The 26,547-nt window shown below is 52.7% G+C and overlaps 2 protein-coding genes across 3 annotated transcripts in view; both read left to right on the forward strand.

Annotated features, from left to right (window-relative positions):
• LOC140409643 (shootin-1-like) overlaps positions 1–7,181 on the forward strand; it is a 224,112-nt gene extending 216,931 nt beyond the window's left edge. For both annotated transcript variants that reach the window (XM_072497978.1, XM_072497979.1), the window contains exon 16: positions 6,863–7,181. In XM_072497978.1, coding sequence (XP_072354079.1) covers positions 6,863–7,056 — 194 coding nt within the window. In that variant the 3' untranslated portion in view covers positions 7,057–7,181. The remainder of the gene's footprint in view (positions 1–6,862) is intronic.
• A 10,171-nt stretch (positions 7,182–17,352) lies between these two features.
• The window catches only part of LOC140409339 (ankyrin repeat domain-containing protein 53-like), a 116,325-nt gene continuing 107,130 nt past the window's right edge, over positions 17,353–26,547 (forward strand). The window contains exon 1 of the mRNA XM_072497753.1: positions 17,353–17,516. The gene's annotated coding sequence lies outside the window, so the exon portion shown is untranslated. The remainder of the gene's footprint in view (positions 17,517–26,547) is intronic.

Consider the following 26,547-nt stretch of genomic DNA (forward strand, 5'->3'; position numbering starts at 1 on the left):
ACACAGAGACAGGAGGTAGGGGTGTGGGACACAGAGACAGGGCCTGAGACAGGAGGTAGGGGTGTGGGTGCAGAGACAGGGCCTGAGACAGGAGGTAGGGGTGTGGATGACAGAGACAGGGCCTGAGACAGGAGGTAGGGGTGTGGGACACAGAGACAGGGCCTGGGACAGGAGGTAGGGGTGTGGGACACAGAAGCAGGGCCTGAGACAGGAGGTAGGGGTGTGGGACACAGAGACAGGGCTTTCGACAGGAGGTAGGGGTGTGGGACACAGAGACAGGGCCTGAGACAGGAGGTAGGGGTGTGGGACACAGTGACAGGGCCTGAGACAGGAGGTAGGGGTGTGGGACACAGAGACAGGGCCTGGGACAGGAGGTAGGGGTGTGGGACACAGAGACAGGGCCTGGGACAGGAGGTAGGGGTGTGGGACACAGAGACAGGGCCTGAGACAGGCGGTAGGGGTGTGGGACACAGAGAGAGGGCCTGGGACAGGAGGTAGGGGTGTGGGACACAGAGACAGGAGGTAGGGGTGTGGGGGCACAGAGACAGGGCCTGAGACGGAGGTAGGTGTGTGAGACACAGAAGCAGGGCTTGAGACAGGAGGTAGGGGTGTGGATGACAGAGACAGGAGGTAGGGGTGTGGGACACAGAGACAGGAGGTAGGGGTGTGGGACACAGTGACAAGGCCTGAGACAGGAGGTAGGGGTGTGAGACACAGAAGCAGGGCCTGAGACAGGAGGTAGGGGTGTGGATGACAGAGACAGGAGGTAGGGGTGTGGAACACAGAGACAGGAGGTAGGGATGTGGGACACAGAGACAGGGTCTGAGAGAGGAGGTAAGGGTGTGGGACACAGTGACAGGGCCTGAGACAGGAGGTAGGGGTGTGGGACACAGAGACAGGAGGTAGGGGTGTGGGACACAGAGACAGGGTCTGAGACAGGAGGTAGGGGTGTGGGACACAGTGACAGGGCCTGAGACAGGATGTAGGGGTGTGGGACACAGAGACAGGGTCTGAGACAGGAGGTAGGGGTGTGGGACACAGTGACAGGGCCTGAGACAGGAGGTAGGGGTGTGGGGCACAGTGACAGGGCCTGAGACAGGAGGTAGGGGTAGGGAACACAGAGACAGGAGGTAGGGGTGTGGGACACAGAGACAGGGCCTGAGACAGGAGGTAGGGGTGTGGGTGCAGAGACAGGGCCTGAGACAGGAGGTAGGGGTGTGGATGACAGAGACAGGGCCTGAGACAGGAGGTAGGGGTGTAGGACACAGAGACAGGGCCTGGGACAGGAGGTAGGGGTGTGAGACACAGAAGCAGGGCCTGGGACAGGAGGTAGGGGTGTGGAACACAGAGACAGGAGGTAGGGATGTGGGACACAGAGACAGGGTCTGAGACAGGAGGTAAGGGTGTGGGACACAGTGACAGGGCCTGAGACAGGAGGTAGGGGTGTGGGACACAGAGACAGGAGGTAGGGGTGTGGGACACAGAGACAGGGTCTGAGACAGGAGGTAGGGGTGTGGGACACAGTGACAGGGCCTAAGACAGGATGTAGGGGTGTGGGACACAGAGACAGGGTCTGAGACAGGAGGTAGGGGTGTGGGACACAGTGACAGGGCCTGAGACAGGAGGTAGGGGTGTGGGACACAGAGACAGGAGGTAGGGGTGTGGGACACAGAGACAGGGCCTGAGACAGGAGGTAGGGGTGTGGGACACAGTGACAGGGCCTGAGACAGGATGTAGGGGTGTGGGACACAGCGACAGGGTCTGAGACAGGAGGTAGGGGTGTGGGACACAGTGACAGGGCCTGAGACAGGCGGTAGGGGTGTGGGGCACAGTGACAGGGCCTGAGACAGGAGGTAGGGGTAGGGAACACAGAGACAGGAGGTAGGGGTGTGGGACACAGAGACAGGGCCTGAGACAGGAGGTAGGGGTGTGGGACACAGTGACAGGGCCTGAGACAGGAGGTAGGGGTGTGGGTGCAGAGACAGGGCCTGAGACAGGAGGTAGGGGTGTGGATGACAGAGACAGGGCCTGAGACAGGAGGTAGGGGTGTGGGACACAGTGACAGGGCCTGAGACAGGAGGTAGGGGTGTGGATGACAGAGACAGGGCCTGAGACAGGAGGTAGGGGTGTGGGACACAGAGACAGGGCCTGGGACAGGAGGTAGTGGTGTGGGACACAGAAGCAGGGCCTGAGACAGGAGGTAGGGGTGTGGGACACAGAGACAGGGCTTTCGACAGGAGGTAGGGGTGTGGGACACAGAAGCAGGGCCTGAGACAGGAGGTAGAGGTGTGGGACACAGAGACAGGGCCTGGGACAGGAGGTAGGGGTGTGGGACACAGAGACAGGGCCTGGGACAGGAGGTAGGGGTGTGGGACACAGAGACAGGGCCTGAGACAGGAGGTAGGGATGTGGGACACAGAGAGAGGGCCTGGGACAGGAGGTAGGGGTGTGGGACACAGAGACAGGAGGTAGGGGTGTGGGACACAGTGACAGGGCCTGAGACAGGAGGTAGGGTTGTGAGACACAGAAGCAGCGCCTGGGACAGGAGGTAGGTGTGTGGGACACAGACACAGGAGGTAGGGGTGTGGGACACAGTGACAGGGCCTGAGACGGAGGTAGGTGTGTGAGACACAGAAGCAGGATCTGAGACAGGAGGTAGGGGTGTGGGACACAGAGACAGGGTCTGAGACAGGAGGTAAGGGTGTGGGACACAGTGACAGGGTCTGAGACAGGAGGTAAGGGTGTGGGACACAGAGACAGGGTCTGAGACAGGAGGTAAGGGTGTGGGACACAGTGACAGGGCCTGAGACAGGAGGTAGGGGTGTGGGACACAGAGACAGGAGGTAGGGGTGTGGGACACAGAGACAGGGTCTGAGACAGGAGGTAGGGGTGTGGGACACAGTGACAGGGCCTGAGACAGGATGTAGGGGTGTGGGACACAGAGACAGGGTCTGAGACAGGAGGTAGGGGTGTGGGACACAGTGACAGGGCCTGAGACAGGCGGTAGGGGTGTGGGGCACAGTGACAGGGCCTGAGACAGGAGGTAGGAGTAGGGAACACAGAGACAGGAGGTAGGGGTGTGGGACACAGAGACAGGGCCTGAGACAGGAGGTAGGGGTGTGGGTGCAGAGACAGGGCCTGAGACAGGAGGTAGGGGTGTGGATGACAGAGACAGGGCCTGAGACAGGAGGTAGGGGTGTGGGACACAGAGACAGGGCCTGGGACAGGAGGTAGGGGTGTGGGACACAGAAGCAGGGCCTGAGACAGGAGGTAGGGGTGTGGGACACAGAGACAGGGCTTTCGACAGGAGGTAGGGGTGTGGGACACAGAGACAGGGCCTGAGACAGGAGGTAGGGGTGTGGGACACAGTGACAGGGCCTGAGACAGGAGGTAGGGGTGTGGGACACAGAGACAGGGCCTGGGACAGGAGGTAGGGGTGTGGGACACAGAGACAGGGCCTGGGACAGGAGGTAGGGGTGTGGGACACAGAGACAGGGCCTGAGACAGGCGGTAGGGGTGTGGGACACAGAGAGAGGGCCTGGGACAGTCGGTAGGGGTGTGGGACACAGAGACAGGAGGTAGGGGTGTGGGGGCACAGAGACAGGGCCTGAGACGGAGGTAGGTGTGTGAGACACAGAAGCAGGGCTTGAGACAGGAGGTAGGGGTGTGGATGACAGAGACAGGAGGTAGGGGTGTGGGACACAGAGACAGGAGGTAGGGGTGTGGGACACAGTGACAAGGCCTGAGACAGGAGGTAGGGGTGTGAGACACAGAAGCAGGGCCTGAGACAGGAGGTAGGGGTGTGGATGACAGAGACAGGAGGTAGGGGTGTGGAACACAGAGACAGGAGGTAGGGATGTGGGACACAGAGACAGGGTCTGAGAGAGGAGGTAAGGGTGTGGGACACAGTGACAGGGCCTGAGACAGGAGGTAGGGGTGTGGGACACAGAGACAGGAGGTAGGGGTGTGGGACACAGAGACAGGGTCTGAGACAGGAGGTAGGGGTGTGGGACACAGTGACAGGGCCTGAGACAGGATGTAGGGGTGTGGGACACAGAGACAGGGTCTGAGACAGGAGGTAGGGGTGTGGGACACAGTGACAGGGCCTGAGACAGGAGGTAGGGGTGTGGGACATAGAGACAGGGCCTGGGACAGGAAGTAGGGGTGTGGGACACAGTGACAGGGCCTGAGACAGGAGGTAGGGGTGTGGGGCACAGTGACAGGGCCTGAGACAGGAGGTAGGGGTAGGGAACACAGAGACAGGAGGTAGGGGTGTGGGACACAGAGACAGGGCCTGAGACAGGAGGTAGGGGTGTGGGTGCAGAGACAGGGCCTGAGACAGGAGGTAGGGGTGTGGATGACAGAGACAGGGCCTGAGACAGGAGGTAGGGGTGTAGGACACAGAGACAGGGCCTGGGACAGGAGGTAGGGGTGTGAGACACAGAAGCAGGGCCTGGGACAGGAGGTAGGGGTGTGGAACACAGAGACAGGAGGTAGGGATGTGGGACACAGAGACAGGGTCTGAGACAGGAGGTAAGGGTGTGGGACACAGTGACAGGGCCTGAGACAGGAGGTAGGGGTGTGGGACACAGAGACAGGAGGTAGGGGTGTGGGACACAGAGACAGGGTCTGAGACAGGAGGTAGGGGTGTGGGACACAGTGACAGGGCCTAAGACAGGATGTAGGGGTGTGGGACACAGAGACAGGGTCTGAGACAGGAGGTAGGGGTGTGGGACACAGTGACAGGGCCTGAGACAGGAGGTAGGGGTGTGGGACATAGAGACAGGGCCTGGGACAGGAAGTAGTGGTGTGGGACACAGTGACAGGGCCTGAGACAGGAGGTAGGGGTGTGGGGCACAGTGACAGGGCCTGAGACAGGAGGTAGGGGTAGGGAACACAGAGACAGGAGGTAGGGGTGTGGGTGCAGAGACAGGGCCTGAGACAGGAGGTAGGGGTGTGGATAACAGAGACAGGGCCTGAGACAGGAGGTAGGGGTGTGGGACACAGAGACAGGGCCTGGGACAGGAGGTAGGGGTGTGGGACACAGAAGCAGGGCCTGAGACAGGAGGTAGGGGTGTGGGACACAGAGACAGGGCTTTAGACAGGAGGTAGGGGTGTGGGACACAGAAGCAGGGCCTGAGACAGGAGGTAGGGGTGTGGGACACAGAGACTGGGCCTGGGACAGGAGGTAGGGGTGTGGGACACAGAGACAGGGCCTGAGACAGGAGGTAGGGGTGTGGGACACAGAGACAGGAGGTAGGGGTGTGGGACACAGAGACAGGGCCTGGGACAGGAGGTAGGGGTGTGGGACACAGAGACAGGGCCTGAGACAGGAGGTAGGGGTGTGGGACACAGAGACAGGAGGTAGGGGTGTGGGACACAGAGACAGGGCCTGAGACAGGAGGTAGTGGTGTGGGACACAGAGACAGGAGGTAGGGGTGTGGGACACAGAGACAGGGCCTGAGACAGGACGTAGGGGTGTGGGACACAGAGACAGGGCCTGAGACAGGAGGTAGGGGTGTGGATGACAGAGACAGGGCCTGAGACAGGAGGTAGGGGTGTGGATGACAGAGACAGGGCCTGAGACAGGAGGTAGGGGTGTGGATGACAGAGACAGGAGGTAGGGGTGTGGGACACAGAGACTGGGCCTAAGACAGGAGGTAGGGGTGTGGGACACAGAGACAGGGCCTGAGACAGGAGGTAGGGGTGTGGGACACAGAGACAGGAGGTAGGGGTGTGGGACACAGAGACAGGGCCTGAGACAGGTGGTTGGCTGCAAAACACAGAGAGTTTGGGGGAGTAGGGTAGTGAGTGTGCCGGAGGGGCAGTGGGTGGGTCTCAGGCAGGAGAGTGGGGTAGTGAGGGTGCCGGAGGGGCAGTGGGTGGGCCTCGGGGAGGGGAGTGGGGTCGGTGAGAAATAACTGCGAAAAAGATAATGAAGCAGTGTGGTATTTAAATAACAGAAATAGAAACTGACCGACCATTACAGAGGCAGCGAGGCAGCAGGTGAGAGAGGCAGAAAGTGAGAGAGGCAGAAAGTGAGAGAGGCAGCAAGTGAGAGATGCAGCAAGTGAGAGAGGCAGAAAGTGAGAGAGGCAGCAAGTGAGAGAGGCAGAAAGTGAGAGAGGCAGAAAGTGAGAGAGGCAGAAAGTGAGAGAGGCAGCAAGTGAGAGAGGCAGAAAGTGAGCGAGGCAGCAAGTGAGAGATGCAGCAAGTGAGAGAGGCAGAAAGTGAGAGAGGCAGCAAGTGAGAGAGGCAGCAAGTGAGAGAGGCAGAAAGTGAGAGAGGCAGCAAGTGAGAGAGGCAGAAAGTGAGAGAGGCAGAAAGTGAGAGAGGCAGCAAGTGAGAGAGGCAGCAAGTGAGAGAGGCAGAAAGTGAGAGAGGCAGAAAGTGAGAGAGGCAGCAAGTGAGAGAGGCAGAAAGTGAGAGAGGCCGAGAGAGAAAGACAACGATGAACAGAGGCAAATTAGAGAGGCATAGAGAGAGTGGGAGAAGTTGAAGGGCGAAGGGAAAAGAGAGGCAGAGAGATGAGAGACAGACAGGTGGAGAGTGAGTGAGAGAGACAGAGGTAAGGACAGGAGACACAGAAGGAGATAGACAGAGGGAGAAAGAGACTGAGCGGGGGGAGATAGAGCGATACAGAGCAAGAGAACCAGAGAGAGGGAAATAGAGGCAGACAGAGAGAGGCAGATAGAGGGAGGCTGGAAAAGGTGACAGAGGCAGGAGAGAGAGGCAGATAGAGCCAATGGAGAGAGAGAGAGACACGGGGCAGAGAGAGGGAAGCAGAGGGCGAGGAGACAGAGGGAAAAGGAGACAGGGAGAAGAACAAGAACTCACTTGCATTTTATTTTCTGTTTCTCAGCAATGCCTCAGAAAGAGGAAGAAGAATCAGTCAGCCCAGAATTGCACAGAGATTCTAACAGTAACCAATGGGAGGGATTGAAACGAGGGAGGAGGATTCAGCAGAGTCGGAGGACATCACATGTCACAGCACTGAACAGACGCCAGTCTCAGGGCACAGTGAAAGCAGCGATAGAGCCCCTCCCTAACCAGTAATGGCTGGGACTAGTGTCACAGGCTCAATGTCCCTGTAATCGCACAGGGTGAGTCTCGTCCCCTGACTGTCTTTGCCTCCTGTGTTTTGTCTGATATACAATAAAACAGCTTATCAGCCGCATAAAGTGATTGTATAACTCAGTGCCGAAAAAGCCTGTCTTCAAAGAGATAGGAATGGAGGAACAGACGGACAGAACTACAGGAGGTAGGTGCCATCACCAGGCAGTTTCACTGTTGTTCTTTCTGTTCCCATTAATTCACAGCTTCCTGCCAGTGGGACAGTGGGTCTGGGTCAATCTCTGGGAGTTAATTAGTCAGAGACATGATCACAGACAGTGCAGTACACCTGGAACTGTAGAATATCCCTGTAAATACTGTTATGGGCGAGGTGTTTTCAGAACCCCAAAATGTATCATGGAGTTCAACCAACCTCTCCCTTTAATGGATTTGTTGCTTTTCCGAGCACACGGCTTGTTCCCTACGTGTGGGATTACAATTATGGACACGTGGGTTTTTAAACACAAAACACTGTTTATTCCATGAACTCAACTTGACATCTTAAATAAACATTGGCTCTCTCATCACCCCTTCAAAGATAACTCAGAAAATATTGCAACAGTAAATAACTCCTTAAAATAACTTCCTTCAAACTTTCAAGAGACTTAACACCTTTACACAGTATCACATCAGGTTAAAGGATATATATATATTCTGTAGAATGGCAGAGATATATTAGCTTGGTTGACTTCAGCTCCAGCACCTTGCTTTCTTCCTGCAGCTCTCTGGACACACACAGACACACACAACCTGCTTTTTCAAACTGCAAAATGGATGACCTTACCTTAGCTCCACCCACTCTCTGACATCACTGTTTTCTTAAAGGTACATTGCTTAAACATCCATGTCTTAAAAGCAGTCTCACATGACACCTCCCCCCAAGAAAAAAAAACCCATCAACTTCAAGATGGTTTCATTTTTCACTTTTGCACCATCCACTAAGAAATGTACACAGTAAATACACCTTTTCGTTTTAAAAAAAACAACTCATGCAAACAGGTATAATAATATAGTCCATTTTTCTTTGTTCTTCTTCGTCCAACCGAAATCCATCTCGATTGACAGTCTCTTTGAACAAAGTCTCTGCGCGATCCATCCATTCCTCTACTCCTCGGCATTTCTCTTCAGAATCAGATAATTTAGTTCAATCTGACCACAGAGTCCCTTGCAATTCTCCAATACAGGAACATTGGTTACCACAGCTTTCAGGCAGTCAAATGCCTGTTGAAAGTCCGCTGTCCCTTGAAATTTTTGACGTTTCTTTAGCAAGTCCATCAGTGGAGTAATCACACCACAAAACTTTTGTTCGATCAAATTCATTCATGCTAGGAGATCGCATTATTTCCCTTCGTCTTGAGGGTATCGGAAACTCCGTAAGGAAAGTGATTCGGACTTCTCCAAATTCACTTTCGGCTAGGTTCATCTCCAAACCCGCCTCCTGAAGTTGACCAAAGAACTCCATACGATGTTTTAAATGCTCTTTCCATGTCTGGAAGTTGGAAATAAAAGCAGATTATCTCACTTTCTCAATGCAATCCTTCAATGGTGGGAAAGGATAAGAGTCCGTTCTTGTAACTGCATTCACCTTTCTATAGTCCACACACAACCGTTGGGTACCGTCTGGTTTAGGTACCATCACTATGGGTGAGCTCCATTGGCTACAACCCACTTCAATTATGCCATTCTTCAGCATACTCTCAATCCCTCTGTTAACCTGTGCCATTTTTAAAGGATTAAGTCTATAGGGATGTTGTTTGATAGGAACAGCATTTCCCACATCTACATCATGTATAGCCATTTTAGTACTTCCCAAATTATCTCTACAAACTTGCCCATGTGATATCAATAACTCTTTCAGGTCAGTTTGTTTTTCCTCTGGAAGGTAACTTAACAATTCAGCCCATTTTTTAAGAACATCCTCATTTTCCAATTTAATTTGAGGTATGTCAAATTCATAGTCATCTGGATTTGGTTCGTCACTTTGAGTTAGAATCATTAAAACCTCCTTTTTCCCTCCTTCCCTTTCAAAGCACTGGGCTAAATCGCTGGCTTTGAAAGCAGACCAAGGCAGGCCAGCAGCACAGTTCGATTCCCGTAACAGCCTCCCCGAACAGGCGCCAGAATGTGGCGACTAGGGGCTTTTCACAGTAACTTCATTTGAAGCCTACTTGTGACAATAAGCGATTTTCATTTCATTTCATTTCAAAGTACCTTTTAAGCATATTCACATGACACACTCGGTGAGTCTTCCTTCGATCTGGTGTTTTTAACCACATAATTCACCTCACTTAATTTCCTTTTAATCTGATACGGTCCACAAAACCTAGCTTTTAAAGGCTCCCCTACCACTGGTAACAACACTAAAACTTTATCCCCACTGGCAAAACTACGAACTGTGGATTTCTTGTCCGCTACCCTTTCATCACATTTTGTGCAACTTTTAAATGTTGTCTAGCCAATTCACCTCTCTATTTAATCGTTCCCTAAAATTTGACATGTAATCTGTAGAGGGTGCCATCTTTGCTACTCCACTACTGGGCCGATATCTGGGGTTTGAGTATCTGTGTGTGTCTCCCTCCAGCTGGCACTGAAACTTCAGAGACCAGGGGATGCCGCACTGGGACACCTCCGCGGGAGAGAGCACTGAATCAAGCCTGCCGTTTATCCCTAACCGGAAGCCTGAGGCTTATATCACACAGATATCCAGACCCCCACCAATGCCCAGGTGATTCTCTCTCTTGCCAGAGGTACAACACCCACCTGGTTCCTACTTCGCTGGAGTAGCTTTCCCAAGAGAGAGAATAGGACACTGCTGTTTATTACCTAACCAGCAGCCTGTCCTAAGTGAATGGGTTCAAATCGTTCAAGATGACCCTAGATTCTCGACCCCGGGATTAAGGTGAGGAATATCTTAACAATGACTTGGTCAGAGATCGCTGGTGAGAGATTGAAGAATTTAAACGACTCCAATTATCAGCAAATCGAGGTTTATTGCAAAACCCAGGTCAAAATCATCAAACAGAAGAAATTATAATAAAATCTTAAGCTCTAACACAAACTATGTCTATTCAGGAAGTATTATAACGGACACAACGTAAAATGTTATTGTTACACAATTTTAGCAATGGCACAAAACACAAATGAAGCCCCCTGCCCCAAAGCCTCAACCACTATCAAGGTAAAGGGAGTTTCGCAAGCTGCTGCAGGGTACTTAGAATCATAGAATCATAGAAGTTTACAGCATGGAAACAGGCCCTTCGGCCCAACCAGTCCATGCCGCCCAGTTTTTTACCATTAAGCTAGTCCCAGTTGCCCGCACTTGGCCCATAACCCTCTATACCCATCTTACCCATGTAACCATCTAAATGCTTTTTGAAAGACACAATTGTACCCGCTTCTACTACTACCTCTGGCAGCCCATTCCAGACACTCACTACCCTCTGAGTGAAGAAATTGCCCCTCTGGGCCCTTCTGAATCTCTCCCCTCTCACCTTAAACCTATGCCCTCTAGTTTTAGACTCCCCTACCTTTGGGAAAAGATGTTGACTATCTACCTTATCTATGCCCCTCATTATTTTATAGACCTCTATAAGATCACCCCTAAGCCTCCTACGCTCCAGGGAAAAAAGTCCCAGTCTATCCAGCCTCTCCTTATAACTCAAACCATCAAGTCCCGGCAACATCCTAGTAAATCTTTTCTGCACTCTTTCTAGTTTAATAATATCCTTTCTATAATAGGGTGACTTACGGTCACAGGCTGCAGGAGGTCAAGTCGAAGGTGGAGAGGTCAAGCCAACAGACCCTCAATCGAAACACAGCCCCTTTTATATTGTTTTACCTGGCTTTTTCCTGTGTTCGGCCAGCCCCTTTTGCATTGAATTGGTAAGGTTTAAAGTTCCCGCTGGTCCCGCCCCCTTTGAGCCGGTCAGACCTGTCGACTTCCGGGTTCTCCTCGCAGGTCCGCTCCTTCCAGCCAGGCAGACCTGTCCCGATTTGAATTTGGCGCCGACTCCGCCCCCTCCACCCAGTGAGTTCCTGCCGGTGGCTCCTGTCAAGATTGGAGTACCTCCCCCAGGTCCGCCTCCAACTTGGTTTTTTTTCTACCGTTTATCTTCAAGGGGCTTTTCCAGCGCAATATACTAAGCCCAGACAGTCTGCCTTTTGGGGTAACGAGGTTAAGCTCTCTTGTGAAGATTTTCAAAGTCTTTCATCTGCTCCGGAGATCGCTGCTATTCTCACCTCGCTATGTTGATGGGGTGTTGATTGGATTCTGCTCTGGTGGAGGCCAAGTCATTTACATCTGCATGGGGCTATGACCATCCCATTGTCCTGCTTGCAGACAGGCCACCTGTGTATTCCCGTGCCCCTTTGTCTGTGTTTTAATCTTATCTAGTTGTCTGGCTCCTTCTTCCTTGTAGCTCCTGGTGGGGGCGGGGGGTTGTAAATACCTATGCCCCTACTCAGCTCAGCGGACCAAGCCTGCTGGGAAATTTGGTTACGTTCCCTTGGCTGAAAAGTGTCCAGTTTTCAGTCTCTGGGTTTTATTCTTGGGCAGTCCAAAAAGGGTCGAATTGCCCGAAAACCTTACAATCTCTAATTAATTAATTAGTTTAATTTAAGTTTACGAGTTTAGCTGTGTTTTTTTTAAATTTGGGGCAGATTTTCAATCAACCAATCAGATCACAGCTTCCCTCTGACGTCACTTTCCTGGTTACCTCACTGCACCAAATTACCAAGTTTCAAATTCCCACTCTGGGTGTGTCTTACTCACTCAGGCTGTGTCTCTTTGACCTGCGCAACACTTACTCCAGAGTACAGAGTAAAGCTCCCTCTACACTGTCCCCATCAAACACTCTCAGGACAGGTACAGCACAGGGTTAGATACAGAGTAAAGCTCCCTCTACACTGTCCCCATCAAACACTCCAAGGACAGGCACAGCTCAGGGTTAGATACAGAGTAAAGCTCCCTCTACACTGTCCCCATCAAACACTCCCAGGACAGGTACAGCACGGGGTTAGATACAGAGTAAAACTCCCTCTACACTGTCCCCATCAAACACTCCAAGGACAGGCACAGCTCAGGGTTAGATACAGAGTAAAGCTCCCTCTACACTGTCCCCATCAAACACTCCAAAGACAGGTACAACACGGGGTTGGATACAGAGTAAAGCTCCCTCTACACTGTCTCCATCAAACACTCCCAGGACAGGTACAACACGGGGTTACATACAGAGTAAAACTCCCTCTACACTGTCCCCATCAAACACTCCAAGGACAGGTACAGCTCGGGGTTAGATATAGAGTAAAGCTCCCTCTATCACTGTCTCCATCAAATACTCCCAGGACAGGTACAGCACGGGGTTAGACACAGAGTAAAGCTCCCTCTACACTATCCCCATCAAACATCACAGGACAGGTATAGCACAGGGTTAGATACAGAGTAAAGCTCCCTCTACACTGTCCCCATCAAACACTCCCAGGACAGGTACAGCACAGGGTTAGATACAGAGTAAAGCCCCCTCTACACTGTCTCCATCAAACACTCCAAGCAGAGGTACAGCACGGGGTTAGACACAGAGTAAAGCTCCCTCTATACTGTCCCCATCAAACACTCCCAGGACAGGTACAGCACAGGGTTAGATACAGAGTAAAGCTCCCTCTACACTATCCCCATGAAACATCACAGGACAGGTATAGCACAGAGTTAGATACAGAGTAAAGCTCCCTCTACACTGTCTCCATCAAACACTCCCAGGACAGGTACAGCACGGGGTGAGATACAGAGTAAAGCTCCCTCTACACTGTCCCTATCAAACACTCCCAGGACAGGTACAACACGGGGTGAGATACAGAGTAAAGCTCCCTCTATACTGTCCCCATCAAACACTCCCAGGACAGGTACAGCACAAGTTAGATCCAGAGTAAAGCTCCCTCTCCACTGTCTCCATCAAACATTCCCAGGACAGGTACAGCACAGGGTTAGATACAGAGTAAAGCTCCCTCTACACTGTCCCCATCAAACACTCCCAGGACAGGTACAGCACGGGGTTAGATACAGAGTAAAGCTCCCTCTACACTGTCCCCATCAAACACTCCCAGGACAGGTACAGCACGGTGTTAGATACAGAGTAAAGCTCCCTCTACACTGTCCCCATCAAACACTCCCAGGACAGGTACAACACGGGGTTAGATACAGAGTAAAGCTCCCTCTACACTGTCCCCATCAAACACTCCAAGGACAGGTACAGCTCGGGGTTAGACACAGAGTAAAGCTCCCTCTACACTGTCTCCATCAAACACTCCCAGGACAGGTACAGCACGGGGTTAGACACAGAGTAAAGCTCCCTCTACACTGTCCCCATCAAACACTCTCAGGACAGGTACAGCACAGGGTTAGATACAGAGTAAAGCCCCCTCTACACTGTCTCCATCAAACACTCCAAGGACAGGTACAGCACGGGGTTAGACACAGAGTAAAGCTCCCTCTACACTGTCCCCATCAAACACTCCCAGGACAGGTACAGCACAGGGTTAGATACAGAGTAAAGCTCCCTCTACACTATCCCCATCAAAAATGACAGGACAGGTATAGCACAGGGTTAGATACAGAGTAAAGCTCCCTCTACACTGTCCCCATCAAACACTACCAGGACAGGTACAGCACGGGGTGAGATACAGAGTAAAGCTCCCTCTACACTGTCCCTATCAAACACTCCCAGGACAGGTACAACACGGGGTGAGATACAGAGTAAAGCTCCCTCTACACTGTCCCCATCAAACACTCCCAGGACAGGTACAGCACGGGGTTAGATACAGAGTAAAGCTCCCTCTACACTGTCTCCATCAAACATTCCCAGGACAGGTACAGCACGGGGTTAGATACAGAGTAAAGCTTCCTCTACACTGTCCTATCAAACACTCCTAGGAGAGGCACAGCACAGGGTTAGATACAGAGTAAAGCTCCCTCTACACTGTCCCCATCAAACACTCCCAGGACAGGTACAGCACGGGGTTAGATACAGAGTAAAGCTCCCTCTACACTGTCCCCATCAAACTCTCCCAGGACAGGTACAGCACGGTGTTAGATACAGAGTAAAGCTCCCTCTACACTGTCCCCATCAAACACTCCCAGGGCAGGTACAGCACGGGGTTAGATACAGAGTAAAGCTCCCTCTACACTGTCCCCACCAAACACTCCCAGGACAGGTACAGCACGGGGTTAGATACAGAGTAAAGCTACCTCTACACTGTCCCCATCAAACACTCCCAGGACAGGTACAGCACGGGGTTAGATACAGAGTAAAGCTCCCTCTACACTGTCCCCATCAAACTCTCCCAGGACAGGTACAGCACGGTGTTAGATACAGAGTAAAGCTCCCTCTACACTGTCCCCATCAAACACTCCCAGGGCAGGTACAGCACGGGGTTAGATACAGAGTAAAGCTCCCTCTACACTGTCCCCACCAAACACTCCCAGGACAGGTACAGCACGGGGTTAGATACAGAGTAAAGCTACCTCTACACTGTCCCCATCAAACACTCCCAGGACAGGTACAGCACGGGGTTAGATACAGAGTAAAGCTCCCTCGACACTGTCCCCATCAAACACTCCCAGGACAGGTACAGCAAGGGGTACATAAAACAAAACTTCATAAAATTCAAACCAAAAAGCAAATCCCCCCAAGAGAAAGATATTTCAGCAAATAGAACACAATAAACAGATTGGTCCAGTAATATTGTGGCTATGTTATTGGAGGAGTAAGGCAGAGAACATGATTAATGATTCTGAAACTAGCACAGCAGCAAAAACATCAACTCAATTAATTCACTAAACCTGCAACAGGAACCAATCTCAGTCATGGTCACCAGGAAACTACCAGGTCATCCTCAAAGCCCAGGATTAACTGGGACCCTTTTGGACTGGAAATCTGTCACCTAACCCAGCCTGTGTGACTCCAGACCCACAGCAATGCGGTTAACTGCCCGTGATCGGATCTGTTAAAACATTCAGTTATATTCGTACAGCCATAGAATCAGAGTTTTTGCAGCGTGGAAAGAACCCGTTCGGCTCATCACATCTGTGTCGGCCACTAAGGTCCTTAAAACTCGAACTATTTTCCAGTACTTGGCCCATAGCCTTGAGTGCCTTGGCATCGCAACTGCAAATCCAAATACTTCTTAAATGTTGCGAGGGTCTCTGCCTCCACCACCCTCTCAGGCAGCGAGTTCCAGACTCCCACCCCCCTCCGGCTGAAAAGGTTTTTCCTCAAATCCCCTCCCAACTTCCTGCCCCTTAAATCTCTGCCCCCTGGTTACTGACGCCCTGCTAAGGGCAAAGGTTCCATCACCTCCACTCTATTCTATGCCCCTCCTAATTTTATCCACCTCAATCAGCCTTCGCTGCTCTAAGGAATTCAGCCCGCGCCGGACAACAGCACATTCCAGCGGATGCCAGAATGTGAAACAAGAACAGAAAATACTGGATCTCAGCAAGCCTGGCAGCGTCTACGGAGAAGGGAGCTAACCTTTCGAGTCTGGATGACTTTGACAAAGGGTTTGTCAAAATCATCCAGGCTGGAAAAGTTGGTCGGGATTCTCCGCGCCTGAAATCGCGCTCGGCGCGGGGGGGCGGACAATGAGGGTCTCAGAACCGCGATCGGCTCCGACGCTGGGACGCGATTCTCTGGCGATCGGAGAATCGGCGGCAGTCGCGTGCGCGCGGTCGATGCGGCGCCGGTCGGGGGCCGTTGAAAGAGGCCCCCGCGGCGATTCTCCGCGCTCGACCGGCCGAGTTCCCGCCGAGTTCCGTCAGCGTGGTTCCCGTATGGTTTCACCCGGCGGGAGCTCGGACCCGCGGCCACGGAGGCCATCCAGGTGGGGGAGCGGGGGGGACCAGACTCCGGGGGTGGGGGGAGCCTCCACAATGGCCAGGCCCGCGACCGGGGGCTACTGATCGGCAGGTGCCTATCCAGGGGGTGCCTATCTAGTTCCGCGGGCCCGCTGTGTGGCTCCGCCATGTTGTGCGGGGACTTTTTTCAAAAAGTCTGGAGTGATTCGGACCCGTTTTCCAACGGCCGTGGGGGCAACGCCCCATTTTCGGAGAACCCCGGCCGTTAGCTCCCTTCTCTCTCCTCAGGAGCTGTCAGACCTGCTGAGATTGTCCAGTATGTTCTGTGGGTGCCCCAGCCTAACTAACCTCTCTTCAGAGCTGAAAGGCTCTATCCATCCTGGTGAACCTCCTCTGCAGGCCCTCCAGTGCAATCGCATCCTATAGTGAGGAGACCAGAACTGCACCCAGTGCTCCAGCTGTGACCTTACCAGCGTTTTACACAGCTCCATCAGACCCTCCCTGCTCTTATACTCTGTGCCTCGGCTAATGAGGGAAGGTGCCAGGGGCAACACGGTAGCACAGTGGTTAGCACAGCTGCCTCACGGCATCGTGGTCCCGGGTTCGATCCTGGCCCCGGGTCACTGTCCGTGTGGAGTTTGCACATTCTCCCCGTGTTTGCGTGGGTTTCACCCCCACAACCCAAAGATGTGCAGGGTAGGCGGATTGGCCACGCTAAATCGCCCCTTAATTGGAAAAAAATGAATTGGGTACTCCAAATTTATTTTTAAAAATTAAAAAATTAAAAATAAAGGAAGGTGTCACATATGCCTTCTTAATCACCTTAGCTACCTGTCCTGCTGTCTTAAGGATTTTGTGATGTGGAGATGCCGGCGTTGGACTGGGGTGAGCACAGTACGAACTCTTACAACACCAGGTTAAAGTCCAACAGGTTTGTTTCGAATCACTAGCTTTCGGAGCGCCGCTCCAGGATTCACCTGAGGAAGGAGCAGCGCTCCGAAAGCTCGTGATTCGAAACAATCCTGGTGGACTTCAACCTGGTGTTGTAGGACTTCTTAAGGATTTCGGACATGCATCCCAAGACCCCTCTGATATTCAAGAAGGCAGCTCACCGCCGCCTTCTCCAGAGGCAATTAGGGAACCCATGCCAGAGACACACACCGTGTAAAATGATAAAAGAATGACAGGTACAATACAAGCCAGAACTGCCACACAGCACAGGACGACCCACCCCCCCCCCCCCCCCACAGGCTGTGCCCTGGGCTGGTGTGCTGCCTCAGTTAACAGAGGGTTACCTTTATCTCTTTGTTGCACCACTCCCTTTGATGTTGACACCCACACAAGATGTGAACATATGCTTGTCGGCCAAACCGGCGCTCCTGTTTCCCGGCGCCTTTAACTGTTCTGCAGAAACTGCCCGCCCCGACTGCACAGCGCCACATTGACTCAACATGGCTTTAACACAGGGAGCTGCACAGCCAGCAGAAATGCTCACTCAACAGGCAGGGGCTTGGCGCTCCGGGCTGCGATGTGGAGCTCTGTAAAGTGTTGGCAGGTAGGTCATATAGCTGTGAGCAACACTCACTGGCAGCCCATTTACACTGTACACCATCAGAATCCGGATCACAGTCTGTACATCTCAGTGATCTGTCTGTACATCTCTGAGTGACCTTCCAGTCTATAAATCACTGACAGATCTTCAGACTGTGGCATTCATGTGACACCCAGTATATTTCCCTCCCTTCAAGTCCCCTCGATATTTTTCTTTCTCTCTCTCCCCAAACTCTATCCCCCGCCTCTACCTTCTCCCTCTCTATCCCTACCCCTCTTCCCTATTCCCTCCTTCCCTGTCCACTCTCCATTTGTGTGCCTCTGTATCTCTCCCTATCCCTGAATCCCTCTATCTCTCCTTCTCCGTCCATCTCTCTCCCTCTGCATATTTCAGTCTGGAAGAGAGGTCTCGGTGTTTGTCCCAATGGGGTTGAATATTTTAATCCTGGCACTGAAATCTTTCTCTGACTGTGCCAGTCTCTGTGTCGTTCAGCCTGTGCCCCTTGTGGTTTTCTCTGTAATCTCTCACTGTAATCGCTTTCTCGTTCTCTCTGTCCATCTCTCTCTCTCTCTGTTCACCTCTCTCTCTGTCCACCTCTCTCTCTGTTCACCTCTGTCCATCTCTCTCTCTGTCCATCTCTATCTCTGTCCGTCTCTCTCTCTGCCCACCTCTCTCTCTCTCTGTCCATCTCTCTCTGTTCACCTCTCTCTCTGTCCACCTCTCTCTCTGTTCACCTCTCTCTCTGTCCATCTCTCTCTCTCTGTCCGTCTCTCTCTGTCCACCTCTCTCTCTGTTCACCTCTCTCTCTGCCCATCTCTCTCTCTGTCCGTCTCTCTCTGTTCACCTCTCTCTCTGTCCATCTCTCTCTCTCTCTGTCCATCTCTCTCTCTCTGCCCATCTCTCTCTCTCTCTCTGTTCACCTCTCTCTCTGTCCACCTCTCTCTCTCTGTTCACCTCTCTCTCTGTCCATCTCTCTCTGTCCATCTCTCTCTCTCTCTGTCCGTCTCTCTCTCTCTGTCCACCTCTCTCTCTGTCCATCTCTCTCTGTTCACCTCTCTCTCTGTCCATCTCTCTCTGTCAGTCTCTCTCTCTCTCTGTCCATCTCTCTCTCTCTGTCCACCTCTCTCTCTGTCCATCTCTCAGTCCATCTCTCTCTTCAATCTCTCTCTCTCTCTCTGTCCATCTCCCTCTGTCCATCATTCTCTCTCTGTACCTCCCTCTCTCGTGTTCCTGATCTCGGTTCTGATTTCTGTCTCCCACTGTTGCTATTTACTGTTTCCATGGTGACACCATAGCCATTTAAAGGGATCGGCAGCCTCGCGGCAAGGCAAGTACAATTAAAATCGGCTCAATGTAAACGGAGGAGAGGGGGCAACAGAGGGAGAGAGGGGGCAACTGGGTGAGGGAGAGGGGAACAGAGTGAAGGAGAGAGCAACGAAGAGGGGAACAACAGAATGAGGGAGGGGGCAACTGAGTGAGGGAGAGAGAAAACATTGGGAAAGAGGGAGCAACGGAGGAAGAGAGATGCAGATAGTAGAATCTCCCTGGAGATGGATAATTTTGAGAGAACTGATATGTTGCCGAAGCTTTTCATCTTGCACTCACCAAGACAGATGCAAGAATGCCAAAGTTCAAAGGGAGCAACAGATTAGACTGCACAAGAAATGTGCGCTGATTGGTTGGAAAGTCATCTCTGATTGGTTGAGGCATTCTCATGGAGAATGCACTCGAGAAAATTATCCCCATGCTTTTTATTTAATTAAAGAGGGATAATTCCTGGATAAATTCCCTTTGCTAGCTGAGTAAAGATCCATGCGTGTATACATATATAGCTTCCAGCAAGCATAAGAGAGCTATATAGCAAGCCTTTTACTGTAACTAATGACTAAAATGCATTGACTAAACAATCAGTCATTTTTGTAGGTGATGCACGATCAATGACCACTAAAGCGAGGTTTTAGTCCAACTGAAGGCTTTAATAAGCTAGATGTTTCCCCCAGCAGCTCAGGTACAGAATGAAGGCTGCTGGGGCGGCACGGGCTCTTATACCCCGCCCAGCAGGGCAGAGCTACCGTACATCCTAACCAATAGGAAGCAGACAGTTTCCACCAATGGTGCTCCAGCCTATCAGGTACCGTAATACCCCTAATACCACATTCACCCCTTGTTAAAAAAAAGTCCGGCAGGGGTGGTGGCCTGATACTACAAACATGGCAGTGTGGTAGAATTAGATATGGAGGTACCGTAATACCTCCGTACAGCATTTTCTAACTATTTACAATTCTGATAGCTATTTACAATTGGTGATTTAAATTCACAGTTTACAGTTTAAAATGAAGCAATCAGTCGATCGGGTGCCCTGGTCGTCCTCTGTGATCGTCGGATCTTCGGTGGTGATCCGGTGGAGGCTCGAGCATCTGTGACTCCGGGAGCGTGGCTTCGATCTCCATGGCAGCTTCGGCACCCCAAGACGGCGCTGGTGGGGAAGACGGTGACCTGGGAAGGGAGCGTCTACGGGGTGCGTCGGTGGGTGGGGGGCCTAGACAGGGCCGGCGGAAGGACCGATCCTCCTGTAAGGTGCACTGGTGGGAGGGAGGGTGGGACTGGTGGTTGGGTTGTGAGTGGGGTTCCGGCGGGCGCCAGGTCCCGTAGGAGGACCGTATCTTGTCGGCCGTATGGGAAAGCCACGTAAGCATACTGGGGGTTAGCATGGAGCAGATGGACCCTCTTGACCAACGGGTCCGACTTGTGCGCCCGCACGTGTTTTCGGAGCAGGCTGGGTCTGGGTGCTGCCACAGGTCGGGAGCGAGGTCCCATAGGAGGACTTCCTGGGGAAGACAAGGAGACGTTCGTGAGGTATCTGGTTGGTGGTGGTACACAGCAGTGACCGGATGGAGTGGAGAGCATCCGGGAGGACTTCCTGCCAGCAGGAGACTGGGAGATTCCTGGACCGTAGGGCCAGGAGGACGGTCTTCCAGATCGTTCCGTTCTCCCTCTCTACCTGTCCGTTATCCCGGGGGTTGTAACTGGTTGACCTGCTCGAGGTAATGCCCTTGCTGAGCAGGAATTGACGCAGTTCGTCGCTCATAAAGGAGGACCCCCTATCACTATGTATGTAAGCCGGGAAACCGAACAGTGCAAAGATGCTATGGAGGGCCTTGATGACGGTGGTTGTGGTCATGTCGGGGCAGGGGATGGCGAATGGGAACCGGGAGTACTCGTCAATCACGTTCAGGAAGTACGTGTTGCAGTCGGTGGAGGGGAGGGGGCCTTTGAATTCCATGCTGAGGCGTTCAAAGGGACGGGAAGTCTTTATCAGGTGCGCCCTCTCTGGCCGGTAGAAGTGTGGTTTGCACTCGGCACAGATTTGGCAGTCCCTGGTGCCTGTCCTGACCTCCTCGATGGAGTGAGGCAGTTTGCGGGTCTTGGCAAAATGGAAAAAGCGAGTGACCCCCGGGTGGCAGAGGTCCTCGTGGAGGTATCGGAGACGGTCCACTTGTGCGGTGGCACATGTGCCGCGGGACAGGGCATCAGGAGGCTCGTTTAGCTTCCCGGGACGATACAAGATCTTGTAGTTGTAGGTGGAGAGTTCGATCCTCCACCGCAAGATCTTGTTTTTTATCTTGCCCCGCTGCGCATTATCAAACATGAAAGCAACCGACCATTGGACAGTGAGGAGAGCGAATCTCCTGGCGGCCAGGTAATGCCTCCAATGCCGCCCAGCTTCTACTATGGCCTGAGCCTCCTTTTCGACTGAGGAGTGGCGGATTTCGGAAGCATGGAGGATACGCGAGAAGAAGGCCACTGGTCTGCCCGCTTGGTTGAGGGTGGCCGCCAGAGCTACGTCGGACGCATCGCTCTCGACCTGGAAGGGGAGGGACTCATCGATGGTGTGCATCATGGCCTTTGCAATGTCTGCTTTGATGCGGCTGAAGGCCTGGTGGGCCTCTATCGACAGCGGAAAAGCTGTGGATTGGATCGGGGATGTGCCTTGTCTGCATAATTGGGGACCCACTGGGCGTAGTAACTGAAAAACCCTAGGCAGCGCTTCAGGGCCTTGGAGCAGTGAGGGAGGGGGAACTCCATAAGGGGCGCATGCGTTCAGGGTCGGGGCCTCTAACTCCATTTCGCACTACGTAGCCGAGGATGGCTAGACGGTCGGTGCTAAACACGCATTTATCCCTGTTGTATGTAAGGTTAAGGGTTTTTGCGGTCTGGAGGAATTTTCGGAGGTTGGTGTCGTGATCCTGCTGGTCGTGGCCGCAGATGGTGACATTATCGAGATACGGGAATGTTGCCCGTAAACCGTACCCATCAACCCTTCGGTCCATCTCGCGCTGGAAGACCGAGACCCCGTTGGTGACACCGAAGGGAACCCTTAAGAAGTGATAGAGCCGCCCGTCTGCCTCGAAGGCAGTGTATTTGCGGTCACTAGTGCAGATGGGGAGCTGGTGGTAGGCGGACTTGAGATCCCCCGTGGAGAAGACCTTGTAATGCGCGATCCTGTTTACTAGGTCGGATATGCGGGGGAGAGGATACGCGTCCAGCCGCGTAAACCTGTTGATGATCTGACTGTAGTCGATGACCATCCTATGCTTCTCCCCGGTCTTTACCACCACTACTTGAGCTCTCCAGGGGCTGTTACTGGCTTCAAAGACCCCTTCCCGTAGTAGCATTTGGACCTCTGACCTAATAAAGATCCGGTCCTGGGCACTGTAGCGTCTGCTCCTGGTGGCGACGGGTTTGCAATCCGGGTGAGGTTCGCAAACAGGGAAGGCGAGTCGATCTTAAGGGTCGCGAGGCCGCAGACAGTAAGGGGGGGTACAGGGCCGCCGAATTTGAAGGTTAGAATTTGAAGGTTGCACTGGAAGTCTAAACCCAGGAGTGTAGCCGCGCAGAGGTGGGGAAGGACGCAGAGACGGAAATTCTTGAACTCCCTTCCCTGGACTGTGAGGTTTGCTACACAAAACCCCTTTATCTCCACTGCGTGTGAACCGGAGGCCAGGGAGATTTTTTGGTTGACAGGGTGGATGAGGAGAGAACAGCGCCTTACCGTGTCGGGGTGTATGAAGCTCTCCGTGCTCCCAGAGGCGATTAGGCAGGAAGTCTCGTGCCCGTTGATGAATACAGTCGTTGTAGCAGTTGAGAGTGTTCGAGGCCGGGACTGATCCAGAGTCACCGAGGCTAATCGCGGCAGCAGTTGAGAGTTCTCTTCGGGCAGTGCGTGGTCAGCCGAGCTGGGGTCCTGGGGGTTCATTCAAGATGGCGGCTCCCATTGCTCGCACATGTCTGTGGGACAAGATGGGGGCACCCAGGGGCCACATGTGGCCCTGGAATAGGAAGATGGCGGCGACCGCTGGCCGCACAGGGACCGTGGAGAAGTTTGTGGTTGCGGTCCGCATTCGCCGCGCGAGACCGCGGCAACCGCTCGGGCCTGACATACCCCCACGAAATGGCCCTTTTTGCCGCATCCCTTGCAGGTGGATGCGCGGGCCGGGCAGCACTGGCGGGGGTGCTTGGCCTGCCCGCAAAAGTAGCAGCGGGGCCCCCCCGGGGTTGCCAGGTCTGTGGGGGGATGGGGGAAGTCTCTGGGTCAGCCGCAGAGGGGTTCCACGCTGCCCAGGGGGCTGCCGTGCGGTCGGGAACATAAGCGCGGGCATTCCTGGAGGCCACATCCAGGGAGTCTGCAAGGGCCCGTGCCTCCTTGGGACCCAGAGTGTCTTTTTCTAACAGTCGCTGCCGGATTTGTGACGATAGCATACCTGCCACAAAACGTCCTGGACTAAGAGTTCAGTGTGTTCGCTCGCCGAAACTTGCAGGCAGCTGCAGTTTCTCCCCAACACCAGGAGTGAACGGTAGAATTCTTCCAGCGATTCCCCCGGGGTTAGTCGCCTTGTTGCAAGCAGGTGCCGGGCGTAGACTTGGTTTACCAGGCGAATATAATGTCCTTTTAGCAGCTCTATTGCTGCATCGAAGTCTTCTGCTTCCTCGATGAGGGTGTAAATCTCCGGGCTCACCCTTGAGTGCAGGACTTGCAGTTTCTGCTCCCCCTGTGGGTGTGTTTTTGGCCGTCCCGAGATACCCTTTAAAGCACGCCAGCCAGTGCTTGAAGATTGCCGCTGAGTTCGCCGCGTGGGGGCTGAGTTGCAAACACTCCGGCTTGATTCGGAGCTCCATCCTTTCTTCTTAAAAAAACTAGCTTATTAAATTGATGCACGATCAATGACCACTAAAGCGAGGGTGTAGTCCAACTGAAGGCTTTAATAAGCTAGATGTTTCCCCCAGCAGCTCAGGTACAGACTGAAGGCTGCTGGGGCGGCACGGGTTCTTATACCCCGCCTATCAGGGCGGAGCTTCATAACCAATAGAAAGCATACAGTTTCCACCAATGGTGCTTTAGCCTATCAGGTACCGTAATACCTATAATACCACATTCACCCCCGTTAAAAAAAGAGTCTGGCGGGGGTGGTGGCCTGAAACTACAAAACATAGCAACATGGTATAATTAGTTATGGAGGTACCGTAGTACCTCAGCACAGTGTTTAGTAACTATTTACAAGTCTGATAGCTGTGTACATTTGATGGTTTATATTTACAGATTACAGTTAAAATGAAGCAATCAGTCGATCGGGGGCCCTGGTCGTCCTCTGTGATCGTCGGAGCTTCGGTGGTGACTCCGGTGGAGGCTCGGGCATCTGTGACTCCGGGAGCGTGGCTTCAATCTCCATGGCAGCTTCGGCACCCCTAGACGGTGTTGGTGGGGAAAACGGCTGACCTGCGAAGGGAGCGCCTGCGGGGAGGGGGGGGGCATCGGTGGGTGGGGGGGCCTAGGCGGGGGCGGCGGAAGGACCGATCCTCCTGTAAGGTGCTGCGGTGGAAGGGAGGGTGGGACTGGTGGCTGGAATGTGCGTGGGGTTCCGGCGGGCGCCAGGTCCCGTATGGAGACCGTATCTTGTCGGCCGTCGGGGTACGCCACGCAAGCGTACTGGGGGTTAGCATGGAGCAGATGGACCCTCTCGACCAACGGGTCTGACTTTTAAGCCCGCACATGTTTTCGGAGCAGGATAGGTCCGGGTGCTGCCAGCCAGGTCGGGAGCGAGGTCCCAGAGGAGGACTTCCTAGGGAAGACAAGGAGACGTTCGTGAGGTGTCTGATTGGTGGTCGTACAAAGTAGAGACCGGATGGAGTGGAGGGCATCCGGGAGGACTTCTTGCCAGCGGGAGACTGGGAGGTTCCTGGACCGTAGAGTTACAAGTTAACTAGGAAGGACCTAAAGAAAGAGCTAACAAGAGCCAGGAGGGGACATGAGAAGTCTTTGGCAGGTTGGATCAAGGATAACCCTAAAGCTTTCTACAGATATGCCAGGAATAAAAGAATGATGAGGGTAAGAGTAGGGCCAGTCAAGGACAGTAGTGAGAAGTTGTGCGTGGAGTCTGAGGAGATAGGAGAGGTGCTAAATGAATATTTTTCGTCAGTATTCACACAGGAAAAAGACAATGTTGTCAAGGAGAATACTGAGATTCAGGCTACTAGACTAGAAGGGCTTGAGGTTCATATGGAGGAGGTGTTAGCAATTCTGGAAAGTGTGAAAATAGATACGTCCCCTAGGCCGGATGGGATTTATCTTAGGATTCTCTGGGATGTTAGGGAGGAGATTGCTGAGCCTTTGGCTTTGATCTTTAAGTCATCTTTGTCTACAGGAATAGTGCCAGAAGACTGGAGGATAGCAAATGTTGTCCCCTTGTTCAAGAAGGGGAGTAGAGACAACCCTGGTAACTATAGACCAGTGAGCCTTACTTCTGTTGTGGGCAAAGTCTTGGAAAGGTTTGTAAGAGATAGGATGTATAATCATCTGGAAAGGAATAATTTGATTAGGGATAGTCAACACGGTTTTGTGAAGGGTAGGTCGTGCCTCACAAACCTTATTGAGTACTTTGAGAAGGTGACCAAACAGGTGGATGAGGGTAAATCAGTTGATGTGGTGTATATGGATTTCAGTAAAGCGTTTGATAAGGTTCCCCACGGTAGGCTACTGCAGAAAATACGGAGGCATGGGTTTCAGGGTGATTTAGCAGTTTGGATCAGAAATTGGCTAGCTGGAAGAAGACAAAGGGTGGTGGTTGATGGGAAATGTTCAGACTGGAGTCCAGTTACTAGTGGTGTACCACAAGGATCTGTTTTGGGGCCACTGCTGTTTGTCATTTTATAAATGACCTGGAGGAGGGCGTAGAAGGATGGGTGAGTAAATTTGCAGATGACACTAAAGTCGGTGGAGTTGTGGACAGTGCGGAAGAATGTTACAAGTTACAGAGGGACATAGATAAGCTGCAGCGCTGGGCTGAGAGGTGGAAAATGGAGTTTAATGCAGAAAAATGTGAGGTGATTCATTTTGGAAAGAATAACAGGAAGACAGAGTACTGGGCTAATGGTAAGATTCTTGGTAGTGTGGATGAGCAGAGAGATCTCGGTGTCCATGTACATAGATCCCTGAAAGTTGCCACCCAGGTTGAGAGGGTTAAGAAGGCATACGGTGTGTTAGCTTTTATTGGTAGAGGGATTGAGTTTCGGAGCCATGAGGTCATGTTGCATCTGTACAAAACTCTGGGGCGGCCGCATTTGGAGTATTGCGTTCAATTCTGGTCGCCGCATTATAGGAAGAATGTGGAACCATTGGAAAGGGTGCAGAGGAGATTTACCAGAATGTTGCCTGGTATGGAGGGAAGATCTTATGAGGAAAGGCTGAGGGACTTGAGGCTGTTTTCGTTAGAGAGAAGAAGGTTAAGAGGTGACTTAATTGAGGCATACAAGATGATCAGAGGATTGGATAAGATGGACAGTGAGAGCCTTCTTCCTCGGATGGTGATGTCTAGCACGAGGAGACATAGCTTTAAATTGAGGGGAGATAGATATAAGACAGATGTCAGAGGTAGGTTCTTTACTCAGAGAGTAGTAAGGGCGTGGAATGCCCTGCCTGCAACAGTAGTGGACTTGCCAACACTAAGGGCATTCAAATGGTCATTGGATAGACATATGG

Source organism: Scyliorhinus torazame, chromosome 3 (genome assembly GCF_047496885.1).
Source record: "Scyliorhinus torazame isolate Kashiwa2021f chromosome 3, sScyTor2.1, whole genome shotgun sequence".
In the NCBI taxonomy this organism is placed as follows: domain Eukaryota; kingdom Metazoa; phylum Chordata; class Chondrichthyes; order Carcharhiniformes; family Scyliorhinidae; genus Scyliorhinus; species Scyliorhinus torazame.